Source organism: Zingiber officinale, chromosome 7B (assembly GCF_018446385.1).
Source record: "Zingiber officinale cultivar Zhangliang chromosome 7B, Zo_v1.1, whole genome shotgun sequence".
Lineage (NCBI taxonomy): Eukaryota > Viridiplantae > Streptophyta > Magnoliopsida > Zingiberales > Zingiberaceae > Zingiber > Zingiber officinale.
Genome location: NC_055999.1, coordinates 95,867,880 through 95,890,547, shown reverse-complemented (window position 1 = coordinate 95,890,547; position 22,668 = coordinate 95,867,880). Strand labels below are relative to the sequence as shown.

The 22,668-nt window shown below is 37.2% G+C and overlaps 2 protein-coding genes across 2 annotated transcripts; both read left to right on the top strand.

Annotated features, from left to right (window-relative positions):
• Positions 1-2,893: 2,893 nt before the first annotated feature.
• On the top strand, positions 2,894-8,342 carry LOC122006391. The gene is made up of 9 exons (XM_042561879.1): positions 2,894-3,200; positions 3,350-3,559; positions 3,679-3,776; positions 4,550-4,640; positions 4,750-4,950; positions 5,092-5,348; positions 7,043-7,133; positions 7,220-7,436; positions 7,955-8,342. The coding sequence occupies exons 1-9, from the start codon at positions 3,054-3,056 to the stop codon at positions 8,161-8,163; spliced, it is 1,521 nt and encodes a 506-aa protein (XP_042417813.1). The 5' UTR covers positions 2,894-3,053; the 3' UTR covers positions 8,164-8,342.
• Positions 8,343-9,525: 1,183 nt separating this feature from the next.
• On the top strand, positions 9,526-22,526 carry LOC122006392 (sialyltransferase-like protein 5). The gene is made up of 11 exons (XM_042561880.1): positions 9,526-9,762; positions 9,845-9,921; positions 11,172-11,258; positions 11,369-11,446; positions 11,511-11,602; positions 11,689-11,890; positions 12,146-12,236; positions 12,628-12,686; positions 12,797-12,945; positions 21,695-21,776; positions 21,860-22,526. The coding sequence occupies exons 1-11, from the start codon at positions 9,645-9,647 to the stop codon at positions 22,244-22,246; spliced, it is 1,422 nt and encodes a 473-aa protein (XP_042417814.1). The 5' UTR covers positions 9,526-9,644; the 3' UTR covers positions 22,247-22,526.
• The last annotated feature ends 142 nt before the right edge of the window (positions 22,527-22,668 follow it).

Here is a 22,668-nt window from a genome sequence, read left to right as displayed (position 1 = left end):
ACACCAAAACAATCTTGGGGTTCCAACAAAAATAACTTCGTTAAATCTTATGTTTTATTATCTTGACACTTACTTTAACTCATATATAGACTTTTTAAGTCTACATACTTTCTCCTCTTGCCCTTCAGTAATGAAACCTTATGGTTAAATCATATAGATTTCCTCGTTAAGTTCACCATTAAGGAAAGCAATTTTTACATTTATTTGATGTAATTTCAAGTTACAATGTGCCACAAATCCAAAAATAACTCGTATTGATACAAATTTTACTACGGGAGAAAATATTTATTCAAAGTCAATGCCCTCCATTTGTGTATATCATTTTACAAATAAACAAACTTTGTATCTATTAATCGATCCATTAGCTTTCCTTTTTATTTTGAGAATCCATTTATTCCTAATAGCCTTTTGGCATAGAGAAAGATCAACTAAGTCCTAAATATGATTCCGATTCATAGACTCCATCTCTTCAACCATTGCAGTTTTTCACTTTTCTCTAACTCTATATCCCAATACTTTCTCAATAGATTGAGGTTCATCATCGCGAACTGAAGTGCTATCAATGCCTTATTCTTAATATTAAATCTCTTCTTAGGTTTGATTTTAGGAACACTTCTTCGTAAGTTGGGATGTTGAGAAGTCAACTTATGACTTGACATATCACTCCCACTCGATTGACTAGACTCAGACATCCCATTTGACACTTCTCTTGTTGATAATATCTCATTCTTCTAAAATAGAGGAACATTTTTATCAACATCACCTATAGTTGAGAACTCTATTTTGAGAAAAGTCGCATTTCTCGAATCTATTTCGGAGATGGTTCTATCTTGTCGCTCACTTATGAAAACATAACCTTTGGAGGTCTCATGATATCTAATAAAGATACGTTTCTTACTCCTAGGTCCCAGTTTTTCATACTTATGAGAACTATCATAAACATAAACAGCTGACCCCTAGGGTCTCAAATTACTTAAATCTAGTTTTCTACCTGTCCAACGTCATATGAGGTAAATGGAATTGACTTTGAAAGCACTTTATTAAGTATATAGGCCGTAGTTAATAATGTATCTCCTTAATAAAAGATTGGCAAATTAGCCCATACCATCATAGACCTAACCATTTAAAAAAGAGACTTATATTGTCTTTCAGTTACCCTATTTTGTTCTGGAGTTTCAGGGATTGTTAGTTGTCTAATAATTCCTCTATCATTATATATTATCTTAAATATATAAGATAAATATTCTCCTCCATAGTCAGTGCGTAAAATCTTAATTTTATATTCTGTTTGATTCTCAACTTCATTCATATAATGAATGAAGCAATCTAATGCTTTAGATTTATTAGAAATCAAATACACATGACTGAAACGAGAGAAATAATCAATAAATGTAATGAAATAGGAAGCTCCATGTCTAGCATTCACATTCACTGGACTACAAATATTCGAATGAATTAATTGCAATGGTGATTCAGCTCTAATAGCCTTACAAAATTGTTTCCTAGTTTTTTTTCCAACAAGATAATGCTCACATATAGACAAATGATTTTTAGCTCAACTCTAAAATGCCTCCTCATCTTGTTTCACATCCATATATGTCAATAACTAAATAGTCAGAATCAAGTGGGAGTGTTAGCATGAGAATTGTTTTCACTAACTGTTGTACAAGTGCTATATCTTGTTGATTAAAATATTTTTGTCAGATTAAGGAGGTCTTATTGTATAATGGGTCGTTAATTTTTCCTATATCTTTTAGATAAGGTCTTGCATAATTGAGGAGTCATAAGAAAGCTCTTAGAGTTTTAGTATCTCATGTGTGTGTTTATATATATATATATATATATATATATATATATATATATAAGCAATGCTTTGTGCGCGACCGTGAACGAAATTCGATGTGGGCTATCTGACGCGGCCAATATCCATTTTTTAATCTCTCTTTCATCTACATACAATAACTTTTCTCTCTTTCTTTTTAAATTAAAATGAAATTTTATCTTCTCTCTCCTATTATTACATGCAAAAAAATTATTGTGGTAGTGATGATACAATGTTGTAGCAGCTACTGTGCAGTAGCTGCTATAACTTGTAGCAGTTAGTATGCAATAGCTGCTACAACGATGTAGTAGTTGTTATAACGGTGCAAAAGCTACTATAATGGTGCAAAAACTACTACAACAGTGTAGTAGCTGCTATAACGGTACAGAAATTGCTATAACGGTATAGTAACAGCTACAACGGTGCACTAGCTGTTACAACATAATAGCTACACAATAATATTGATACACATTATAACAACTACTATACAGAAATTACTACAACGTGTAGCAACTATTATGTAGTAGCTACTACAACGTTGTAGCAGCTACATCACCTTTAAAAATTAGCAACACAATGATTGTTGCATGTAATCAGATGAGAGAGAAACGACAAATTTATAGTTGTTGCATGCAGATGAAAGAGAAAAATTATTACATGCAGATGAGAGAGAGATTAAAAAAAATAGATTTTAATCATACTAGATAATACACATCGAATTTCATTTATTGTGGCAAAAGACGAATACGCTCACCTCCAGCGCTAACACGGAGGAGGTAAATCACGGGCGGCTACTAGCCTTTGGAATAGTGACTAGCACATAAGGGAGGTATATATTCGAACCTTAGACCTCATTGTGATAACATCTCATGCGCTAACCACTAGAGCCATCTGAAGGGACCATCAAATTTCATTTATGTTCGTACATAAAACGTCGCTTAGTATATCAAATATCGCTCTATATGTATTTTAAAAATAATTTTCTTTTTAATACATGGGCACAGCAATTATCCACGCGGCTAGTCGTTGCGCCTTGGATCCAATCTGGCGCGTCCGTGCGTCTTCATTTTCGTCGATCAGAGTGGAATCGGATGATGCTCGCTTCGCTTCACACATATATTTTGGGTCGAGGCGTCGAGCACATCGTCGAATCGTCTTCGCAGCGAAGCCAGACTTCGGAGGCTAGCCGGGATCGGGAGGACTTGGTCGCCGGAGATCTAAACCCTATCAGATGGAGGGCGGGGGCAGCGAGATCCCTCTCAAAAGCCAGGAAGAGAAGCCCCAAGGCGGCGTCAGCGGCGGTTGGGGCGGCTGGGGCATCTCCTCTTTCTCCATGTTCTCGGATCTCCAGCAGGCTGCCCAAGAGATCTCCAGAAATGTGAGCGCGCCTCTACTGTTTCTTTCTCATTTTTTCAGCCGAGTGTTGTGTGCCTGATTGATTTGGATTGAGTGAAGAAAGATCGGGAAGAGGTCTTGGTTTTGCGATTTCAATTTTTTTTTTGTTTTTTGTTTTTTGTTTTGGATCAGGCGGTTGAAGCAATGAAGAGTGCGACCCAGGGCATCGGAGAGGTTGAGGGTCCAGATTCTGATTCGGAAACAGCTGGAGAGGTCGCGAAAGAGCGGGCAGGTGAAAACGCAGGAGCAACAGAAGAAAAAGAAGAGAGCGAAAATGCTAGGCTTCGTCAGTCTGCTCTGGAAAAATTAGAGAAAGCTAGTGAGGATTCTGTGTTCGGTCAGGCGAGTCAATCTCATAGGAGATACAGTGAAATTAAATTAAATGCATTTGATTGGATTTCGCGTTGGATGATGTTGTACAAGGCTTGCGAATTTCATATCCTTCTTTCCAATTTATCCAGGGTCTGAAGGTGTTTGACAGTTCAATGGAAACTTTTGCTTCAGGAGCATGGAGTGCTCTAGGTAATGCTTTGAGAGGGGGCTCAAGCCTGGTCAGCAGGTAGTTTGTTTGCACTCATAATCTTCACCGTTCATCTAGATTATTTAAAAAAAAAAAGAGTATAATTAGAAGCCAACCAATACATTTTATTGAGGAGTTGAGGAATGTAAATGGTTCAATCATTAGCACACACTGTTGTGTATACGTTTTAGCTGCTGTCTATCACTCTATCCTAAGAATTCATGACATTTGTTACAAATATTTGATGTGCTACTCTGATTTCATACTGTAGGACATTATAAATAAGCTGGAAGAAATAAAATCTTGCAAACCATGATGTTATTTAAGAAGCTTGACTGACTACGATTCTGTTTGTGTTGAAATTTATATCAACCTATTCAGTTAAATTGGAACCATCAAAATTAGCCCACTTTGACCCAAATTGTAGCTGTCACTTGAAGAATCACACTGCTGGCTTCAACCACTTAATGACGAACATCATGAAATTTGTTAGTGTTTCATATGTGTACATGTGTTAGATTGTTTGTGATTAAACTTCCATTTGCATTTGCATATCATTTCATACATTAACATTTTTTTTGTTTTCAAGTTCACTAGAATTGCTTGAAAAGTTTATGATGTGAATTTTAGAAATTCAAGTACATACTTTGCTAGAAGCTTTTTTTTGGGATCTTAACTCAAGTTTCTACTATTGTAATTAATCAATTTGGACACATTTCGTCCATCTTATTTCCTAAATCCAGGAACTAATCTGAATTTGGTATGTTGATTTTCAAAATGGTTATGCACTTGACATGGACTACTTTTTTTAGGTTGGAGCATTCAGCTGCAGGTCTTGCTGATTCTTTTCAACAGGGAGATTTCCCTAGCAAAGCAACTTCCCTTGCTCCCTCAATTATAGAGGTTTGTTTTATCATGATTGACTAATGTGCAATGTTAAATTATTTAATTGTATATCCTTGATGATATTTCTTCATGGGCAAATCTCTTTTTCTTGGACTTTGGATTATAGACTGGGAAAACTTTTACCACAAAGGGGATACAGGTGCTTGAGCGTGTTGGAAAGGAAACCATAGAGCTGCTCATGACAGAGACTGGTTTTGATGTTGACAAGAATGCTGACAAGGTGGACAAAGATGATGATGAGGAACAGTTTGAGGAAGTGACATTTGATAGGTGTTTTTACATATATGGAGGCCCTGATTTGCTTGAGGTATATTTATATGGTATTGTTACAAATAGTTTATTCTTGCAGTTATTTCTTTCCTTTATATCTGGTTGCAGAAACTTAAAGCTTGACAAACAATAAATTTATACTTGCAGTTTACTTACCAATATATTTGGTTGGTTGCAGGAACTTGAAGCTTTGTCAAGCCATCATGCAATGCTATTTAACAGGAGAAGAATAAAACTCTCAGCAGAAGAGAAATCCTTTTATGATGATAAACTGGTGCAGATCCAGCAAATTTTCAGTCTGGGAACTGTTGTTGAAGAAAATGAGACAGATTCAAATAAAGGGAAGTATATCGAAGCATCAGCTAGTGATAGCGATGTTGAGATGAAAAAGTTGTGTGAAGCAAGTATTAGGAGGGCTGCTGAAATTGCATCAGGGTATGGTGATAAAAACATGAAAAGGGCAAATTTTCTGTTATGTTGCTATTGAACAATACTATTAAGTATTGACATTCTGGTTAATTTAACTTCAAACTTGTTGTCTATTTCAGCTGCATTTACTAATCAATTATGACTTACTAAAAGCTACATAAGGATTTGATTATACTGTATCTGCCTTTTTATATATCCAAAAGAAGGATGATGTAAGGAACAGCACCGGCAAGAAAAATTAGCCAAGTATAGAAAAAATAATTGCTTTCCCTTAATCTAGTTAAATTTTAGTGACATCCATGATATTAAGTTTCTACTTTGCATCCGTTTTCATACACATTACCGGATAGCATATTGTACACCAGGAAAGAAATGCATAATAAATGCTTAATGCAATAAATAATATTTAAAAAATTAATGATGGTTTTCAAATTCAGTAGTAAGGAATACTAATAGTGAACTTTCAGGTACTTATCTAATTCTGATCGTAAATACATAACATGTTATTGCCCTCCATTTTGCAGTATTGCAACTTGCAATATGACCTATCAATATTCTGTCATGCTGAGTTAAAATTTCATTTGGATTCAACTGGCAAAAGCCATGGAAAAACCATAGTCGTCATTAGTGACTCCCTAAAAGTTGGCAAATATTTAGTAGAGTTGTTGCATTATTCTGAAAATTTGCTTGGTGCATTTTTCTTGCATGCATGTTAAGTTCTTCAAAATGACAAAGTTGTTAATAGCTTCAGTCGATTACTTTCTGATCGATTGTTATGCCTTTTCTTTCAATGTTTGATGCCAATTAAACTGTACACAACTAGGCAGATTTTTTGAGAGCATATAACTTGGTAGATCTGTTTGGATTAAGTACTAATTTTTTTTGTATAGGAATTATTTTCCTGTTTCATATAAGGTTTGCTATGTCTTGATATTATTGCAAAATTCTGTTTCTTAAAATATTATTCTCATGAACAAAATTAGGGTGCTAAATAATTCTAAACTATCCATTATGGTTTGATGTTCCTTTTCTCTTGTACTTGTGTTATTGTTTTCCAAGGATCCACACATCAGTCAAACCTTAGGCTAGGATGTGAATTGCAATGCTGGTGGTGCACTACCTGTTAGCCCTGATTTGTTTTGGAACAAGGGATTAATTGATTTCTTGAATTGCTTTCATGGTTTAAGTTGTCTCCTTTTGGGATTGAAGACTACTGACAGAGACCATTGTGGTGATAGATTGAAAAAGGACAACCTATGTGTCATATGCAATAAAACTACATTTAAGCTGATTTCTTTTAATCCTTGATTTGAAGGTGGCATCAGCTATGGAGAAGATGAATGTTCAAGTTCAATAAAAAAATGGGAATAGGATGGTTCTCATGCATCGTAATTTTTCTAGTATTCTGTGTTCAATTACTTTAGGAGTGTGCTTATATCTAAATTGTTATCTCACTTGATACTTCGAGTATTTGGAGCCTGCTTCATATTTGCATTTCTCTTGTTTTTATTGAGCTGCTGTTCCGTAACAAGAACTGTGTTGCTATTTGTATCTGTTCTCATTCCAGTTTCTAAACATCACTTTTTGTCTTTATACAATATGTTTGGTTGAGGCTTAAATATCTAAGATTATGGCTTATTCTTCTAGTTTGTGAATCCTACTTCCTCTTCTCTGATACTAGGGCAGAATTGCTTGTATAGGTTTGCATCTGCTCTTGGGGGACTTGCTGCGAATGATATAATACAACGTGCTACTGATAGACTTGAAAACGTCAACTCAGAGTGTATTCATGTATACAGATGTGTTTAGTGTTTATTTTGACCCAATACTCATTTTATGTTGTGACAAGTCATTGATTCATTACTTTTCCATGGCAGAGACTATCAGAACTCTGTTGTTCTGCAGTATCTCATATGCTGGTTCTTGGAAAATCACTCATTTCTAATGCAAACAAAGTAAAGACAGAAGAAGTAGATGATGATACTCTGAAGATTGAATGGCCTGAAGATTCTGTCTCAAAAGCTAAGATCATAAGGCACAAAGTCCAGTCAATGGCTGGTGATATGGACACAGTTTCTAACAGTTTTATTACAGGTGAGTCTTTATGTATGGTTTCGTTGAGTTTGTTTCTAAGTTTTTGCTGTTGAAATACTTGCATATCTGGAACAGGGCAACCATAAAGTTTTCTTTTGTGTGTGTGTGCGCGCGCGAGCATGGTGGGTATAAGGGCAGAGTTGCATTGGGTTGACTCATGTTTTTGCTAAAAAACGTGACCTGATATTTTGGATTGTAAAAAATCTGAAAACCCAAATCATATATGGGAAAGATAAACAAACAAATTGGGCTGAATGGGATTGTTTGTTTGTTTCTTCAAGTTATCACGATATATGGTTTATATATAGAGTGTATATACCCAATCCATTACTTTTCCTTCTCGGAGAACACTAGGGTCACTGGATGTTTATTTAGTATACTTTTAATTGGCGTCCATCCTGATCAATATCTGAAACTGATAGTAAAGACTGATGTAATAAATTTGTTCTAACAAGTTTTAGTCGGCTCTAGTTTGGCATTTGGATTTTTCTAATAGCATCAGTCTGTATTTATTCCAGGAATCTCGGACATACTCGAAGCATATCTGGCTGCCATACAAAGTGTTTCTTCTGAAAAACCTGGCCTCGTGCAATCTTCAATGCAGGAAAAGGCAAAGGCTATCACAAATCACCTTCGAGATGACAAAACAAGTGCGGCTGAGAAGGTTCAGGATGCTCTCCACTACTTGTCATATGTTGTTCTTTCTACCTCGATGCCAATTGTATGATGAAATCACTTGATAGGTATCCTAATTCCTTTACTGTTTTTCCCGGATGGCCTGCATGTTTTATGTGGCAAGGTTGAATTAGTTGAAACATCGCACTTGTATGTTTTTTACTTTGATTGACATTGTTTTTTTTTTTGTTACGCCAGGTAATCAAATATTGTTATTTTTTCCCCTTTTAATTCTTGGGCAAACTCACGAAAACTTTGAGGTGTTTATAGCTTGAATCATTTGTAGCAGCAGCTTGAGCATATCTTTGGATACTGTTGAGATTTATATCCGGTAAAGTATATGTTATCGGAGTTTGTTTAATGCCCATTCACTTTGGATGATGAACAAGTATTTGAACTCGAGGTTATTTAACTTGAGTAAGCATATCTAAGGGTTTATAGGTATTTGCAAGTTAAAGTAAATTTAAATTCAATTATTAGACATAATACTTTGAATATCTATTACTATCTTACGTTTGCTAGATTTTTGTCGTGCCAAATTCAAATTTGATTTAAATTTTGAGAACCGTGCGTACCTCTAAAGTACTTATTTTAATCGAATCATAGCTGTTCTCTTCTATTCAATAAAAGGGGGAAAAAAAAGGCTTCTTTACTTCAAGTGAAAAAAAAGAGAAAAAAGAGAGGGTTGTCTACTTCAAAAGAAAGGGTAAAAAAAAAAAAACGTAAAAACGAGGGGATTTAATTCAGTAAGTTGAAAAAAATATATTTAAAATATTGATTTAATTTTAGTTTTCCTGAAAATTATTAAATCAGTTTTATCATTTTAACACATTTTCTTTTCTTTACTTTTTAATAAAATTAAAAAACCTCTTTCTCACCTTTTTAAAGTAAATTATCCCTCGAATTATAGTGTAACGATAGAATATCTAAATTATCATCTAAATATATACGATTTAATCCTCAGTTATGATATATTTCTAAAAATTTTTACTCTACATAACTAAAAAATATTGAATAACTAACTCACATTTTTGAGATTATAAAACTATACAAACTCCAAAGTCACATCATAGAGGTTCACATAATTATCTCATTCATCTAATTCGTTTCTTTGTTATGCATATCTGGTTAAGAAAATATTCACTATTTTTCTATTTTTTTTATTTACAAGTTAAAATTTTCATGATAAATTATTTAATTTTTTATGAAGATCTTTGATGTCATGATTTAAAGACTTTTAATATAAATTTGATCAATTTTTGTCAGCTAAATTGTAAATTCTAAAATCTTAATTTTCAACCTCTTTTTTCTCTTAAAGACAGAAATATAGTAAAAATTAGAATTTTCCTTAGAGAACAAAAAACAAAAGAAGACAGCTTCACATAAATAAGATTTTCCTGCCTTTTTCGTGAACGAGAGTGTTCCTATTATTTTGTGCTTCTTTCGCAGTGTCTGTGTTGCTTTATACAGTGGCGGTGAGGGCGAAGTGATCCAACGCGATCCCGTCAGATCAGATCTCGCCGTTGCGGGGGAATGAGAACGGCGAAGAACAACGCAGCAAGCCGGCACCCCACCTTCATTGCCATCCTCCTCCTCGCCGCTCTCGTTTTCTCCGCTCTCGTCGTCTCAATCCAGTCCTCTCTCTTCACCGGTGAGCCAGAGATGGGAGTAATCGCAACTTAATCCCTCGAATACATTTTATTTGTCTCTCCAATCTTGCCTTTTTTTACAAGGAACCCGGACATCGGTAGCCGACAGCGAGGAGATCCGAATCCTGTCGGATTTCCAATCCACCGTCCAACAATGCGTGGTTCGTCACATTTACTTTTGAGAAACAATTTTTCTTCTTCAGAATGATATCTGTACTTGGTTCCGTTGAACTAATAACATCAGTTGGTTTTGAATAAGATGTCAAATATGAATGTAATGTGAAGCAAGATTACGAGCGGTTGAGCAATTGAACACAGTTAAATGGTTAAAAGGAGCATTTTTTTTTTTTTTAAATTCTTATTGGCTCTTCATGTTGTTGGTTAAAATGGTCTTGGCACGTTCAGAGTTAAAATAATTTTAATTGAAGGCGTGAAGGATTGAGAATCGAATGTGTGAAAGACAGAAGGCGAGCAAAAAATATCTAACTTGAACAAAACTAATTTGGATATCTAAATTTTCTCGGTGATGTAACTTCCTGACAAATTCCCAACTGGCATCGAAGAGTCTTTGGTGAAAATTGGATATGTTGTGAAATAACAAGTGGCCAATAATGCCTGTAAGGTTGGATCCATTTTTATTGTTTTGATTCAATTGATCTCATGATTTATTTCAAGCATGTTGTTTGCAAGTTTTGGGACTATCTCTGTCTAGGTAATCCGTAACATTTTCTGCAATGATATTTTAATTAAATAGATTAGTTGTAAATCCCAAGTTCTTGACACTCTAGGTGCTTGATTTCCATGCAAAAGATCAATCAACCCAGGTAAGGAGGATTTCTCTGGGATTAGCTTTTGCTAGTGTTAGCAAGAAACTCGGTAATGAAATAAAATATTCTACTTGTATGACCTGATGTTTGTAGAAGGTGTATGTGGAATGTGGCAGGATATCATGCTTGTATAGAAATTCCATGATGTTAAATTTCCTTGTAAGGATGATTGCTTACTAAGATATCTCTTAAGGTTGTGTAACGAAGTTGAATGGTTTTGCTTCTTGTGGAAACAATCAACTGAACCAAAGCAGAAATCCAATTCAACACACAGTTTGGAATTTTTGTTTAAAAAGGTTCTTTTACTTGAAAAAGCATATTACTAAGAATGGATTCTGCTACAATTTATCCCAATTCAACTTTTTTATCTAGCAAATTCATTAGCTTATGCTCAACAATGTGTCTTAATGTACTTGTTTTTTTTCCATAAAAGTACTGAACTGGCAGGATTTGAACATGTTTGCTGACAAACCTATGATATTCTTGTACATCTATTTGCAGAATTAATATTTGTTGCTATGCCACAATAAATTATGAAAGTTTAGAGTACTATAATTGTGTGCTAACCATGCCACTTTGTTTAGGCAAGCCGGGGACTCGGGCTTACAGCAGAAATCATTGACCACTGTAAATTAGTTCTCAAATTTCCTCAAGGCACAAACAGTACCTGGGTCAAAACTTTCAACTTGTCTATTTTACTGATTTACTTTATCTCATTTCCATGAGATCATTTTATTTTATTTTTTTTGAAAAATCTGATCATGTATTTTCTACTTTGCAGTATAATGCACAGTTTAAAATTTTTGAGCCACTTGAGTACAAATATGATGTCTGTGAAGCTATCCTTCTCTGGGAACAGGTTAGCTTTCCTTTGTTATAAGTTTTAGTGTGAGAGTTTGCACTAAGCGCACAAGTTTTGCCAGTATCGTAACATGACTACAGTCTTGACACGGGAATATCTAGATGTTCGACCTGATGGATGGTTAGATTATGCTGCAAAAAGAATTGCACAGTTGTAAGTTGTTATATATGTGAGCTTCTTCTTGTGATCTACTTCATAAATGACTAAATAGGCATCTCTCTATACTTTCTTTGATTTAGGGGTGCAGATAAATGCTATAATCGTTCACTTTGTGAGGAACATCTTAACTTAATATTGCCTGCAAAGCCTCCTTTTCGTCCTCTCCAGTTCAGGACTTGTGCTGTTGTTGGGAACTCCGGGGACCTCTTAAAGACAGAATTTGGGCAGGAGATTGATGAACATGATGCAGTATTTCGGGATAATGAGGCTCCTGTTAATGAGGTAGATGGTTGATGAGTTTTCTTTGGTCCATATTGAATATTGTGATTGTTTATTATATGTTTTACGTAATTGCTATTTTTTAATTTTATGTTCTACATAATCGCTCAAACTATGAACTGATTGAGTTTTAGCATCATTATGAGATTTTTTTTATCTGATTCAGTATATCCAATTTTTATCCCTGAAGCAGTTTTTAGAAACTCTGTTTTTTTCTAAGTTTGCTTAGCTGATTATTTTTATGTTCCCTTTCTGCAGAAATATGCCAAATATGTTGGACTAAAAAGGGATTTTCGCCTTGTTGTGAGAGGCGCTGCACGTAACATGGCTGCTATTCTCAATGGATCTTGTAAGATTCTAGCTTGTTTGTGAAAAATACCATAATTCATAGAACTTACGATCATCTGTTTTTCCTTGATCATCTTTCATAAATCATATCCTATGATCATCCACTCGAGAAGTATGAGAGTATTTCTGTAGTTACTTTGGACATCACTCAGTTTATGGATTGTTCTTTTAGATTGAAGGGAATTTTGATAAACAATCTGTTAGGCGGATTCTTGCAAAAAATGAGCATGTTATTGATGTTTTTTTTGCTAGGTCTACAAATGTCCCCCATAGCGTTGAATATAACCAGACATGAATGCTTATTAATACTATTCTGTTTGAGGGTAGCAGCTCTCTTCCTTCTGCACTCACATTTATTATTACTAATACAATATGATGCATGATGATTGCAGCTGATGAGGTGCTTATAATCAAGAGTGTAATGCACAGAGATTTCAATGCAATGATAAAGGTGATACTTGATTGTCATTGCTCCTATTCGTGTGGCACTGTGGTTGACAATTTTAAATAAGTTATTCATACTCTGTAGACTAAATTGCACATGTTTCATCTCATATTTAGGAACTTCGAAATCCTGTTTATCTTTTCCAAGGTATTGTCCTTAGACGAGGTGCCAAGGGAACTGGAATGAAGTCTGTGGAATTGGCACTCTCCATGTGTGATATTGTTGATATATATGGGTTCACAGTAGATCCTGGCTATACAGAATGGTCAGTATTTGTTTAATTATCTTTTTCTAGTACTCTAATGCTCTAATAGTTGATTTGGTTTAGAGGAATAGTTATTCTATTCTCTATTAGTTCTCATTTTGTTCATAGGGATGGGCATTCTATTCTCTCATATTTCCCATAGAAACATTCCTATATTTGATTTCAAAAACGAATTTGGATTGTATCAAATTCCATGGTTGTGATTCCCTATTTCTTTCTTTATTTTAGGAATAACTATTACTTATCTATTCAATTATTCAAATAATACATATTCTTATTCTATCTAATCCTCTAGCTGATTGGGGTTGGTAGACTGGACTCACTGGGTTGGTTGGCCAGTGTGGTCGAGCACGCCAGTTGGGCTGGTTTGATTGTGGATCCAAATAGGATAGTCAGGCAGAATAGGTTGAATGAGTTAGATTGAGATGGTAGATGGATTGAATTGAGCAAGTAGACACTGGTCAGGTTGACTCGATCTAGTGCGCGCACTGATCTAGTTGATTGGGTCAGGATGTGGGGGGAGGGGGGAGCCTACTTAAACTGGAGAGGACAGACCAATAGGCCATTTGTCTTGGTTGGTATAGATTGGTCGCATTTGAAATAAATCAGACAAAATATTTCATATAAGGATATTTTATCATTGTGATGCCGGGCAGGATAGCTATTATCCTGCAGATTAACGAGAGAGGAGATTGGAGGAGAAACTTTTCGTACGCACCTTTATCTTTACAACACACAAAGTAAACTTTACAGCTTAGCTACTTTAGACGAACGGTGGTGGTAGTTTAGAGAAGATGTAGTGGGTGGGTCCACCTCGTCTGCTAGACTTTAAAGTTATTCATTCTTCTGACAGCATCGCTGAGTAGGCTAGCTGCTAGCTCTAATTGCTGGTCCACTTGCGTTGTAGCAGGATACCAATCGGACCACCAGTTGTCCGATGTGCTTAACTTTTGGCATTCCTTGCGTTTTAGTGAATTGAGTATTTGTAGTTGCTGTAGAGTATTGGTGGCTTGTATAGCCGTGTGTTGTTGCAGTTGATGTAGCTGTTCTCTGATTCATTGATCTTCTTCAAGGGATATTGGGTACTGCCTTTGTAATAGTTTCTGGTACTGCTCAGCCAGTTGGAGAGGTTGTTGAGGGCCATCGTCATCTCCATTTGGGCTTCCGTGCTGGGCTTCATTTGAAGCTCCTGCAGTGCTGAGGGAACTAGCTCCAGGCCTCCAAGAATTTGTTCCGGCCATTCTGAAATAACAGGACAAGTTATTAGTCGGGATAATGCATCGGCTAATTGATTGTCTTTGCCTTCAATATGTTCAAATTGTATTGGGATGCCAACCCCCGTGATATAGTCAGTGAAGGCGAGCCATCTCACTCTGGAGGGCTTATTGGTTGTTGTTTTCCCAAAGAAACTAATAATTGCTTGGCAATCTGTCCTGATAATTATCTCCTTCTTGTCTAAATAGAAGATCTTGAGGGCTTCAAGTGTATTCATAACGGCATGTATCTCCGCGTCAATTGTTGATTTTATGGGAGAGTACTTGCCACTAGCATAGACACATATTTTCTCAGAGGTTTTGGGGTCAAATTTGCATCTCTTCCATTTGCAGATGCCGCCCCATCTTTCGAGACACCCATCAACTTCAAGGACTATGAAGCAATCTTCCGGGGGTACTTCTAAGTCAGGAAGCTTTTTGGCTGTTTCTTTGATTTTCTTTACTAATGCCGAGTCTTGGAAGTTTATCCTTCGATCTCTTGTGGGACTAGTTTTGGCATATAACGGGCTCAACAGTTGCCCTAAGTTAGGAATGTAATTTCGAGCATAGTTTAATATTCTTAACCAGGATCTCATGCCTTGCTTGGTTAAGAGATCTTCTTCCTTAAACTCAGTTATTTTGGGTGATGATGTGGGGTTGAAGCTTGATTTTTCGGTTACCCAGTACAACACCAAGAAACTCTATCTCCGGAACTGCTATCTTCATTTTTGTAGGACTGAGTACCAGTCAAGCATAATCTTCAGGTGTTTCCCATGCTCTTCCTCGTTTTGAGAGAACACGAGGATGTCATCAATATAGACGATAATGAAATCCTCCGTCTTTTTGAAGCAGTTGTCCATCTTCCGTTGAAAAATGGCGGGTGCATTCTTGAGGCCAAATGACATAACTAGCCACTCGTATAATCCATCGGGTACCCAAAATGCAATTCATTCAATGGACTCAAGATGCATTGCTACTTGGTGAAAACCACTTTTAAGGTCAAATTTCGAATCAATTGAAGTTTTGCTGACCTTTTGTAGTATTGTATTAATGCCAGGTAGGTCCTTGTTGGTTAAATCATTGAGACGCTTATAGTTGAATACCATCCTTTCTTTCCCTTTTACTTCTTTACCAGTGGCAGGATCTATAGTTGTGCCAGAGTTAACAATAATGGCAGTAGTTCTGTGCCGGCTCTTGCTTGGTCTGATGACTCCTAGTTTTAATAGAGCCTGGACGTGCCTAGTAAACACCTTCTGATTTGGCGTTAAGTGCTTAAGAGGTTTATCTTCAATGATAAAGTCTAGGTTTTTAATATCCAGATAGCAAAGAATCTTATTTTTGGACCAGTGCTGAAGAGGATTTTCGCCAATGAAACCTTGCTCCGTTAGCTCTTTTAACAAGAGACCAAATTGCTCTGAAAATTGTTGGGAAGCTTTTCCAATAGAATAAGATACTATTTCTTTAATCTGTATATACTCATCTTCCTCCAGATGGAGCTCCTCAATGACTGCTACTGTGTTTGCTGAGGGGAGAGTATTGATCACAGTTAGATTTTTATAGAAAGTAACAACATTACCATCTATTCTTACCCCTTCATGCATGACTCTTATAAAGTTAAATCCAATAATCATTTGTATCTTGTCCCCTAACACCATTGGAAAGCTATATGTATATAGGGGATACAGAAATTGTTGTCGCCAATAGTCATTCTTCCTGGCCTCATCTTTAATCTAGCTGTCTGTTGAGAGTTTATCCCGCTAAAATGAACAATAAATGTGTTTTCTTCCAGGGCTTCCTTCGGGATTGATTTCTAGTTGACACAGTTGCACCAGTATCTAATATTGCTCTTAGTGAGAACTTTGGAATACCTGGAATATTAATTTCCACTTGTAAATTGTATAACATGTTTTTTACAAGGCGAGGGCCTTGTTCCTCTTGTGCCGCAGTTATTATTTCTATTGTATCAGAATATAGCATATTAGCTGTCTCAAGCTTTTCTTCTTCTGAATTTCCTCCGTTATTAAGTGCGACAAAATCTTTTTCCAACTCTTTTTTCAGTAAAAGTTGTTCATAGAGATTTTTATAATAGGAGACTTCCTTCTGTAGCCTTTCTATCTCTGAATCGCACCAGGAAATGTATTTCTGCTATTCTTGTAAAAGTTTATTAGGGAAAAAGGGTGCAGGAGTTGAAGGTGCAACTGGTACCTCTTTATCGAAGTAGTAAGGTCCGCAGAGATTACAAGAAGTGATAAGGCACTTAGGGCAATATATCCTTGCCCTCTTTATTGTTTCTCTTATGTATCCTGTGCATTTTGTCGGTTGGGGAGGAAAAGTATCACAATTGGATTGCCATTCATGCTGGCACTGGTATTGTTCGTCAGTTACCCTTATTTGAGGGCGGTATCCTCCATCGACTTGCCCTAACATATAAATACTGCCAGTTAAAGTAAGGGTTTGTATGGACCTTTGAAAATCTCCAGTATCTTCTTCTCCCTCCGAGATGCTGAAGATTGTATCACTTTGGGCCTCGCCCTCCTGGACTGATAGTATATCACAGTCCTCTGGAATATCCAGCTGTTCAAACATTGCTACTCTCTTGGAGCTACACTTGTCATTAGGGCATTCTTTGGCGAAGTGCTCCTCTTGGCCGCAGAGATAGCATTTGCACTTCTTATTCTTGATCAAGTGCTTTCTTTTCTCTATCCTGGCATGGGTATCATGAGGTTTTCCGTTGTAGGTCTTGCTTTTTCTAATACCGTACTTCTTCTGCCCTTGCCCTTTGTAGTATCCGGGTATAGGAATCTGACTGCAAAAAGATAAATCTTTAAGGGACCTCTTAAAGGCAGCATCCTTGCATTCTTATTCAAGGAATTTGTAGGCAAATAGAACTCTTGGAATAACGCCAACGGTTAACCCTGAATATTTTTCTTCAAAGGCGGTTTTGATTCTGTTGCCTAAATCCCCAGACATTTTGAACCAGAACTTCTCATATAGTTCAGGTTCAGTATAAAGTCTGCCTGTCTTGGATGCAAGTCTCATGTAGTCATTCATGTATTGTACGATATTTTTAACGTTGTCGCATGATAGCTTTTCCAAGCTACGATAAGTTTCATCTTGTATAATTGTGGATCTTTGAGTGGGGTCTTCGGAAGAAAAGACTCGTCGCATTTGGGAAATAATATTTTGAGTGCCCCTCCTGCCTTCTGCCCTTGTAATAAGGGCCTCATATTCAGTGGGGTATGTCATCCTCCACTGTATCTAAGCTAGTTTTTCTATTTCCTCGAGAAGATTCTTCATGTATTCAACCTTGTCATTTGAATCTATAAAACCCTGGGCTGCTACATGGTTAAGAGTAATAGATTCCCATATTGAGAAGACGTCATGGAAAAGGTCCAATTGTTCTGGGATTACAAATATAGCCCCTCCTTGCTGTTGGGCTGAGGGAAGGTTCCACATTTCATTATTAAAACCCTCATGTAGTTTGACATTAGGGTTTTCTCTGTTGAAGGTGGGCTGAATGGGCTGAGAAGTTCCTGGATCTCTTGTTGCTAGTGGGTATCCAGGGAGGCGCATAATAGTGTCTTGTGGTGGTCTATAAGGTGATACCACCATGTTTGTTGAATAAATCTGCTGTCGATTTATTGGTTCCGGTATTTCTGTAGCTAGTAAACCCCCCTATTTGAGGATCAAATTTGTGAGTACCGACAAAATCAGCGGCGACTTCATAATGCTCAACGAGTTGCACAAAGACTTGGCAGATGACTGACCGGGAGAGCTGCTCCAGTATACACTTTAGAACAACAATTGGACCCCCAGGTCCAGTTACAAGTTTCAATGCATGAACGGGCTTCCATAGTACCTGCGGAAGTCTTATATCACTCTCGAAGAGACGACATCCACCATAGAGTTTATGTACACAGGTCAGAAGAACCATTACTAGTTACTAACTCTAATCAAGTGGATAGAAATTTTATTCAGGAGGAAAGCTTCAATCAACTATAGCGAAGCAGAATGCAATACATACACATCGGCATCCTCCAAGTAAGAATACAAACTCTCTATCGCCAAGAAGAAGGCGTGATGGCACTTGTTGTCTTTCGAGACAACAGATGGGTTGGTGACCAAGCGATTCTGGCCACCATGGAAATTGACTTAACCTGTGGAAGTCAGATGGTATATGTAATACCCGACATTATGATGACCATCATTGACTTTTACAGAAACATACAAATCTCCATCCTAACAAGAGGCTATGAACAATGGCGAAATGACGAAGCAAACCTACTCATCACAAGGGGAATGGTGGGGCGACTATCAAATACCTCAAACGTTGGCTTCGCATATGAAGTACAAGGCGTCGTCGACTACCTGATGAGTCATGGAGTTTGTGCTTTACCAAGAAGGCGATACTCTACAACACCACTTCAGGGCTTGACTGGGTAATTAGACAAACCCAGATTTGCCTCCCTCTACACCCCATGGAGGTAAATAGTTGCAACCTTATGGATGACAGAGTTTCAATTAGTTTCTCTAACTATACTGTAGCAAGGGATTATCAACCACCTCATTTCCATAGTAATGACGAAGAAATCCCTAATGAAGAAGGCGAAATTATTGCCGTCCTCACTGAAAAACACCCAGGTATTGATGTTTGCCTGGACTATGAGGACGACCTTTATGAAATTCCGACAGCAGTAGACAAAGAGGACTGCCCTTTTATCTTGGTACATCGTTTCACTAGTACCGCTACTATGCTAGCACGCACAACCTCTGGCGCTGCAGGATTTGATTTAGCGGCCGACGCCACTTATGAGGGCGAGCCTTGATTCAAACAGGACTTAGCCTGGAAATTCCTTGGGGAACTTATGGCCGTTTAGCAACAAGATCAAGCGCCGCTTGGAACTTGGGCCTTGATGTCGGAGCTGGTGTTATTGACTCCGATTTTCGGGGAGAAATTAAAATTGTGGGTTTTAATCACTCAGATAAACAAGTTCTTATCAACCAAGGAATGACCATTGCGCAGATCATTTTTGAAAAAATTATTCTACCTGATGTTTATGTCGTCCCAACACTATTAGCAACAACAAGGGGGTCAGACAATTTTGGTTCTATTGATGCATCCACCAGTACCACCGAACCACACTCAACCAGACATAAGCCTAACTGGGATATTTTCTTACCACTAGAAAAGCATACAGTCTCCATGCTTTGTGAAGAAGAATTCCTCCCTCTGGCAAGTCCAGTGGAAGACCTTGCAGGGACTACAAGCCCATGGGCCTCTGTACCCCGGTCCAAGGACCCTTTCACGGATATGACAGATGACGAGGATCCTTTTTCCTATATCCAATATTTGGCTTCTTTGTTTGCCACAACGATAACACGTGACAGGAGCATTAGGATTAACCAATGACGGCTATTGCAAAGACTTCTACGGTATAGAACGTGAGCCTTGAGGGCGAATTGATCGATTGTTTTGGTCGCCCCTTACCACTGGCTTTGGATTTTGTTGTTTTTCAACAACTAGTGTGCGCTAGTAGCCTTTAGACACCGTTAAAAATGAATGAAAGCTGGGGGTATCTTGTAGGGGCTGACACAACCCCCCTAAATATCATGTGACTGTCTGCTTCTCCGTCTCGGATATGTTGTTTCGGGCGATTAGCTGGTGGAACTCTTATGTATAATTGTTGACTGATGTCGCGCCCTGCCGCAACGAGTGAAGTTGCTGAAACATAGTTTGGGTGTAGCTTAAAGGTAGAAAGTGACCCCTCAGCTTCTTCATCTTTTCCTAGTCGTCTATTTTGGACATGCCCTGTCTGTCCCGTGAACGCCGCACCTGTTCCCACCATGTCGATGCTCGCCTCTTGAGTCTGATGACAATCAGCTTCACCTTCATCCGATTCAGAACCTGCTTATATTCAATAATCCGCTCCACTTCGTTCAACCAATCGACAAAGCTCTGCTTGTAACGTACTAGAAAATTCGGTTAGTTCAACCAAAAACTAAGGTTTTCATAAGGTTCCTCACAAACACGACCTTCTTGGCTAACAATATGATGGTAGTAAGGATTCTCGAATGTAGATTTAGATCCTCAATCTGAAATCTCCGGACCTTCAAGATTTCACATCGAGGCCATTGCTATTATCTGCTGGGTTAACTTGCAACTTACCTCTGTAAATCCTCAATTGTCATTATGTCTTGGACGTTGCGCCCATGGTGTTTGACTTCCTCAATCAGAACCTGTCTATTGTTGCGACTGTGACTGCGATCACGACGACCCTCCATTGAATCTGACACTCGACTTCCTCAATCAGACACTGCTTTGATACCAACTGACGCTGGGTAGAATAGTGATTATCCTGCGGGCTAACGAGAGAGTAGATTGGGGGAGAAACTCAAGAAGAGAAAATGCCAAAAGCAAGCGAAACTCGTCAGATTTACTAGAAAAAGAAACTTTGTTAAATTAAAAGAGGGATCAATCGTCATACAAATAAATAGGTATTTATATAGACTCTAGACCCTAAAACAAAGAAAGGAAAGAAATTCTAATATATAGACCTCAATTCCAATCTTGTAAAGAAAGTAAAGAGATCTTTGCAGAAAAAGAAATCTCTTGACAGAAATTAAAATTAATAAAACAAAACGTTGTTATAGACTAATTATGACCCATAATTATTAGGAATACCAAAAATACCCTAAATACCATAAAAACAGAAATGACTGAAAATAGTAATAAAATCTTCAGAGGCTCGGTTGAGGGCCTAAACGATGGAATTTGGGTGCGAAAATTGATGGTTATGTAACAAACGCAGATATTTGAATTTTGCCAATGTGACCACTGACAGAGCCTGATTTCGAATCCCGATTCAAAAGTTATAACTGTTTGAAGTTAAAGGAATCATGTTGGGTTGGACTTGTATCTTGTGAAATTATTTGTTACCTATTCCTTAAAAATTTCCATACAAATTAAACATATAAATAATTATTTTGTGTTGGTTATATTTTATGAAGTAAAACTAAGAAATAGTTATTTATATTTATCCTTATTTATTCCATTCTATGGGGAATGAAGGAAACCCACAATAAAACTTCAACAAAAATTTGGATGCTCTTCCCCTCATAATAAGTTAGCTTACCCAATTTGTTTTACTTGTTCATAATATATTTTTTGGAAGCTCAAATAAGTAATAATATGTATCCTTTGAAAAACGAAATAAGTAATGCAAATTGATATGTAAAATAATTACTCCTCGAATAGGAAATCATTAAATTTATGCAAACCGATATTTCAAATTTATTTTTGCAATTAGAAATAGAAATAATTATTCTATGAGAATTCAAACATTATAGCTATTCCTATAAAGGAATATCATTATATTATGAATTATAATTTGATGCTAGAATTGGCAGAATTTAACTGCAACCAATCAACCTTTCTGGAAAAAATAGGCAAAGAGAGTGCTAACGTTGAACTTCTGTTTCATATTTTCTTGTGGTAGGACACGTTACTTCTCAACCCCTAGGAAAGGGCACAACCCACTACAAGGAAGGGCGTATTATCAACTTCTAGAATGCCTCGGGGTAAGACCTCTATTTAATTGCACATCGCTTGCACCTAACAAAGTCTCTGGGTTTTCTAACTCATGAAATATTTGTCCTTGTAGGTCATCAGGATCCATTCCCCCATGAGAGCTAAGAGGAAGCAGGATTGGTCTGATGTGCCAAGCAAAGAACTCATAAGAACCGCTCACGCTGCTGCATTGCGCTTGAAACAGAAAGAAACTGGCCAAGAAGGGGATTTGGGACCTTTTGCTAACTGCAAGGTTTGGGGTTCTGCAAAATCAGATGGTCCAGTGTCAGGGTCGCCAGACATGGGCGACATGCGCCAAAACTCAAATTACAAGAAATGGGAGCTCCTGCCACTTGAGAGCTTGCGAAAGGAAGCTCAGGAACATAATGCACAGATGGGCGGTGTTTCTCTTTACAAGATGGATGGGAACAAACTGGATGATCTTGTCTGTGTAAGGCACAACGTGCAAGCTGAAGCTTAATGATTAAAAATGGTTCATTATTCTACTAGCTGTTAGTTGTCGAGCGTCATTAGGAGGGGAACCAAGGGCAGTTGAAGGGCACTATGGCTATCAGGAAATTTGTTGGAGAAAGACGGTAGTGTTCATGGCCCAAACAAAGCAAGGTAATCTTGTGAGAAGTCATGATTTCGTTGGGAAAACGTTGTTTTTAGTAGAGTAGGTTTGATTACCCAGATTTTGTGCTTCGATAAGTTCAAGGAATCAATTACTTTTATAATGAAATTTTCACTCTGCCTGTTTATTCTTGGTGAAGGTATTCATCACTCTCGTTTCTTTAGTTTTCTTCTTTTTGCTAAGCAATGTGACAAAGGACTATGTAGACCCGTTTTTTTTTTTTTAAACCAAGATGACTTTTGACTTGAATTGATTTGAGTTATGAAGAA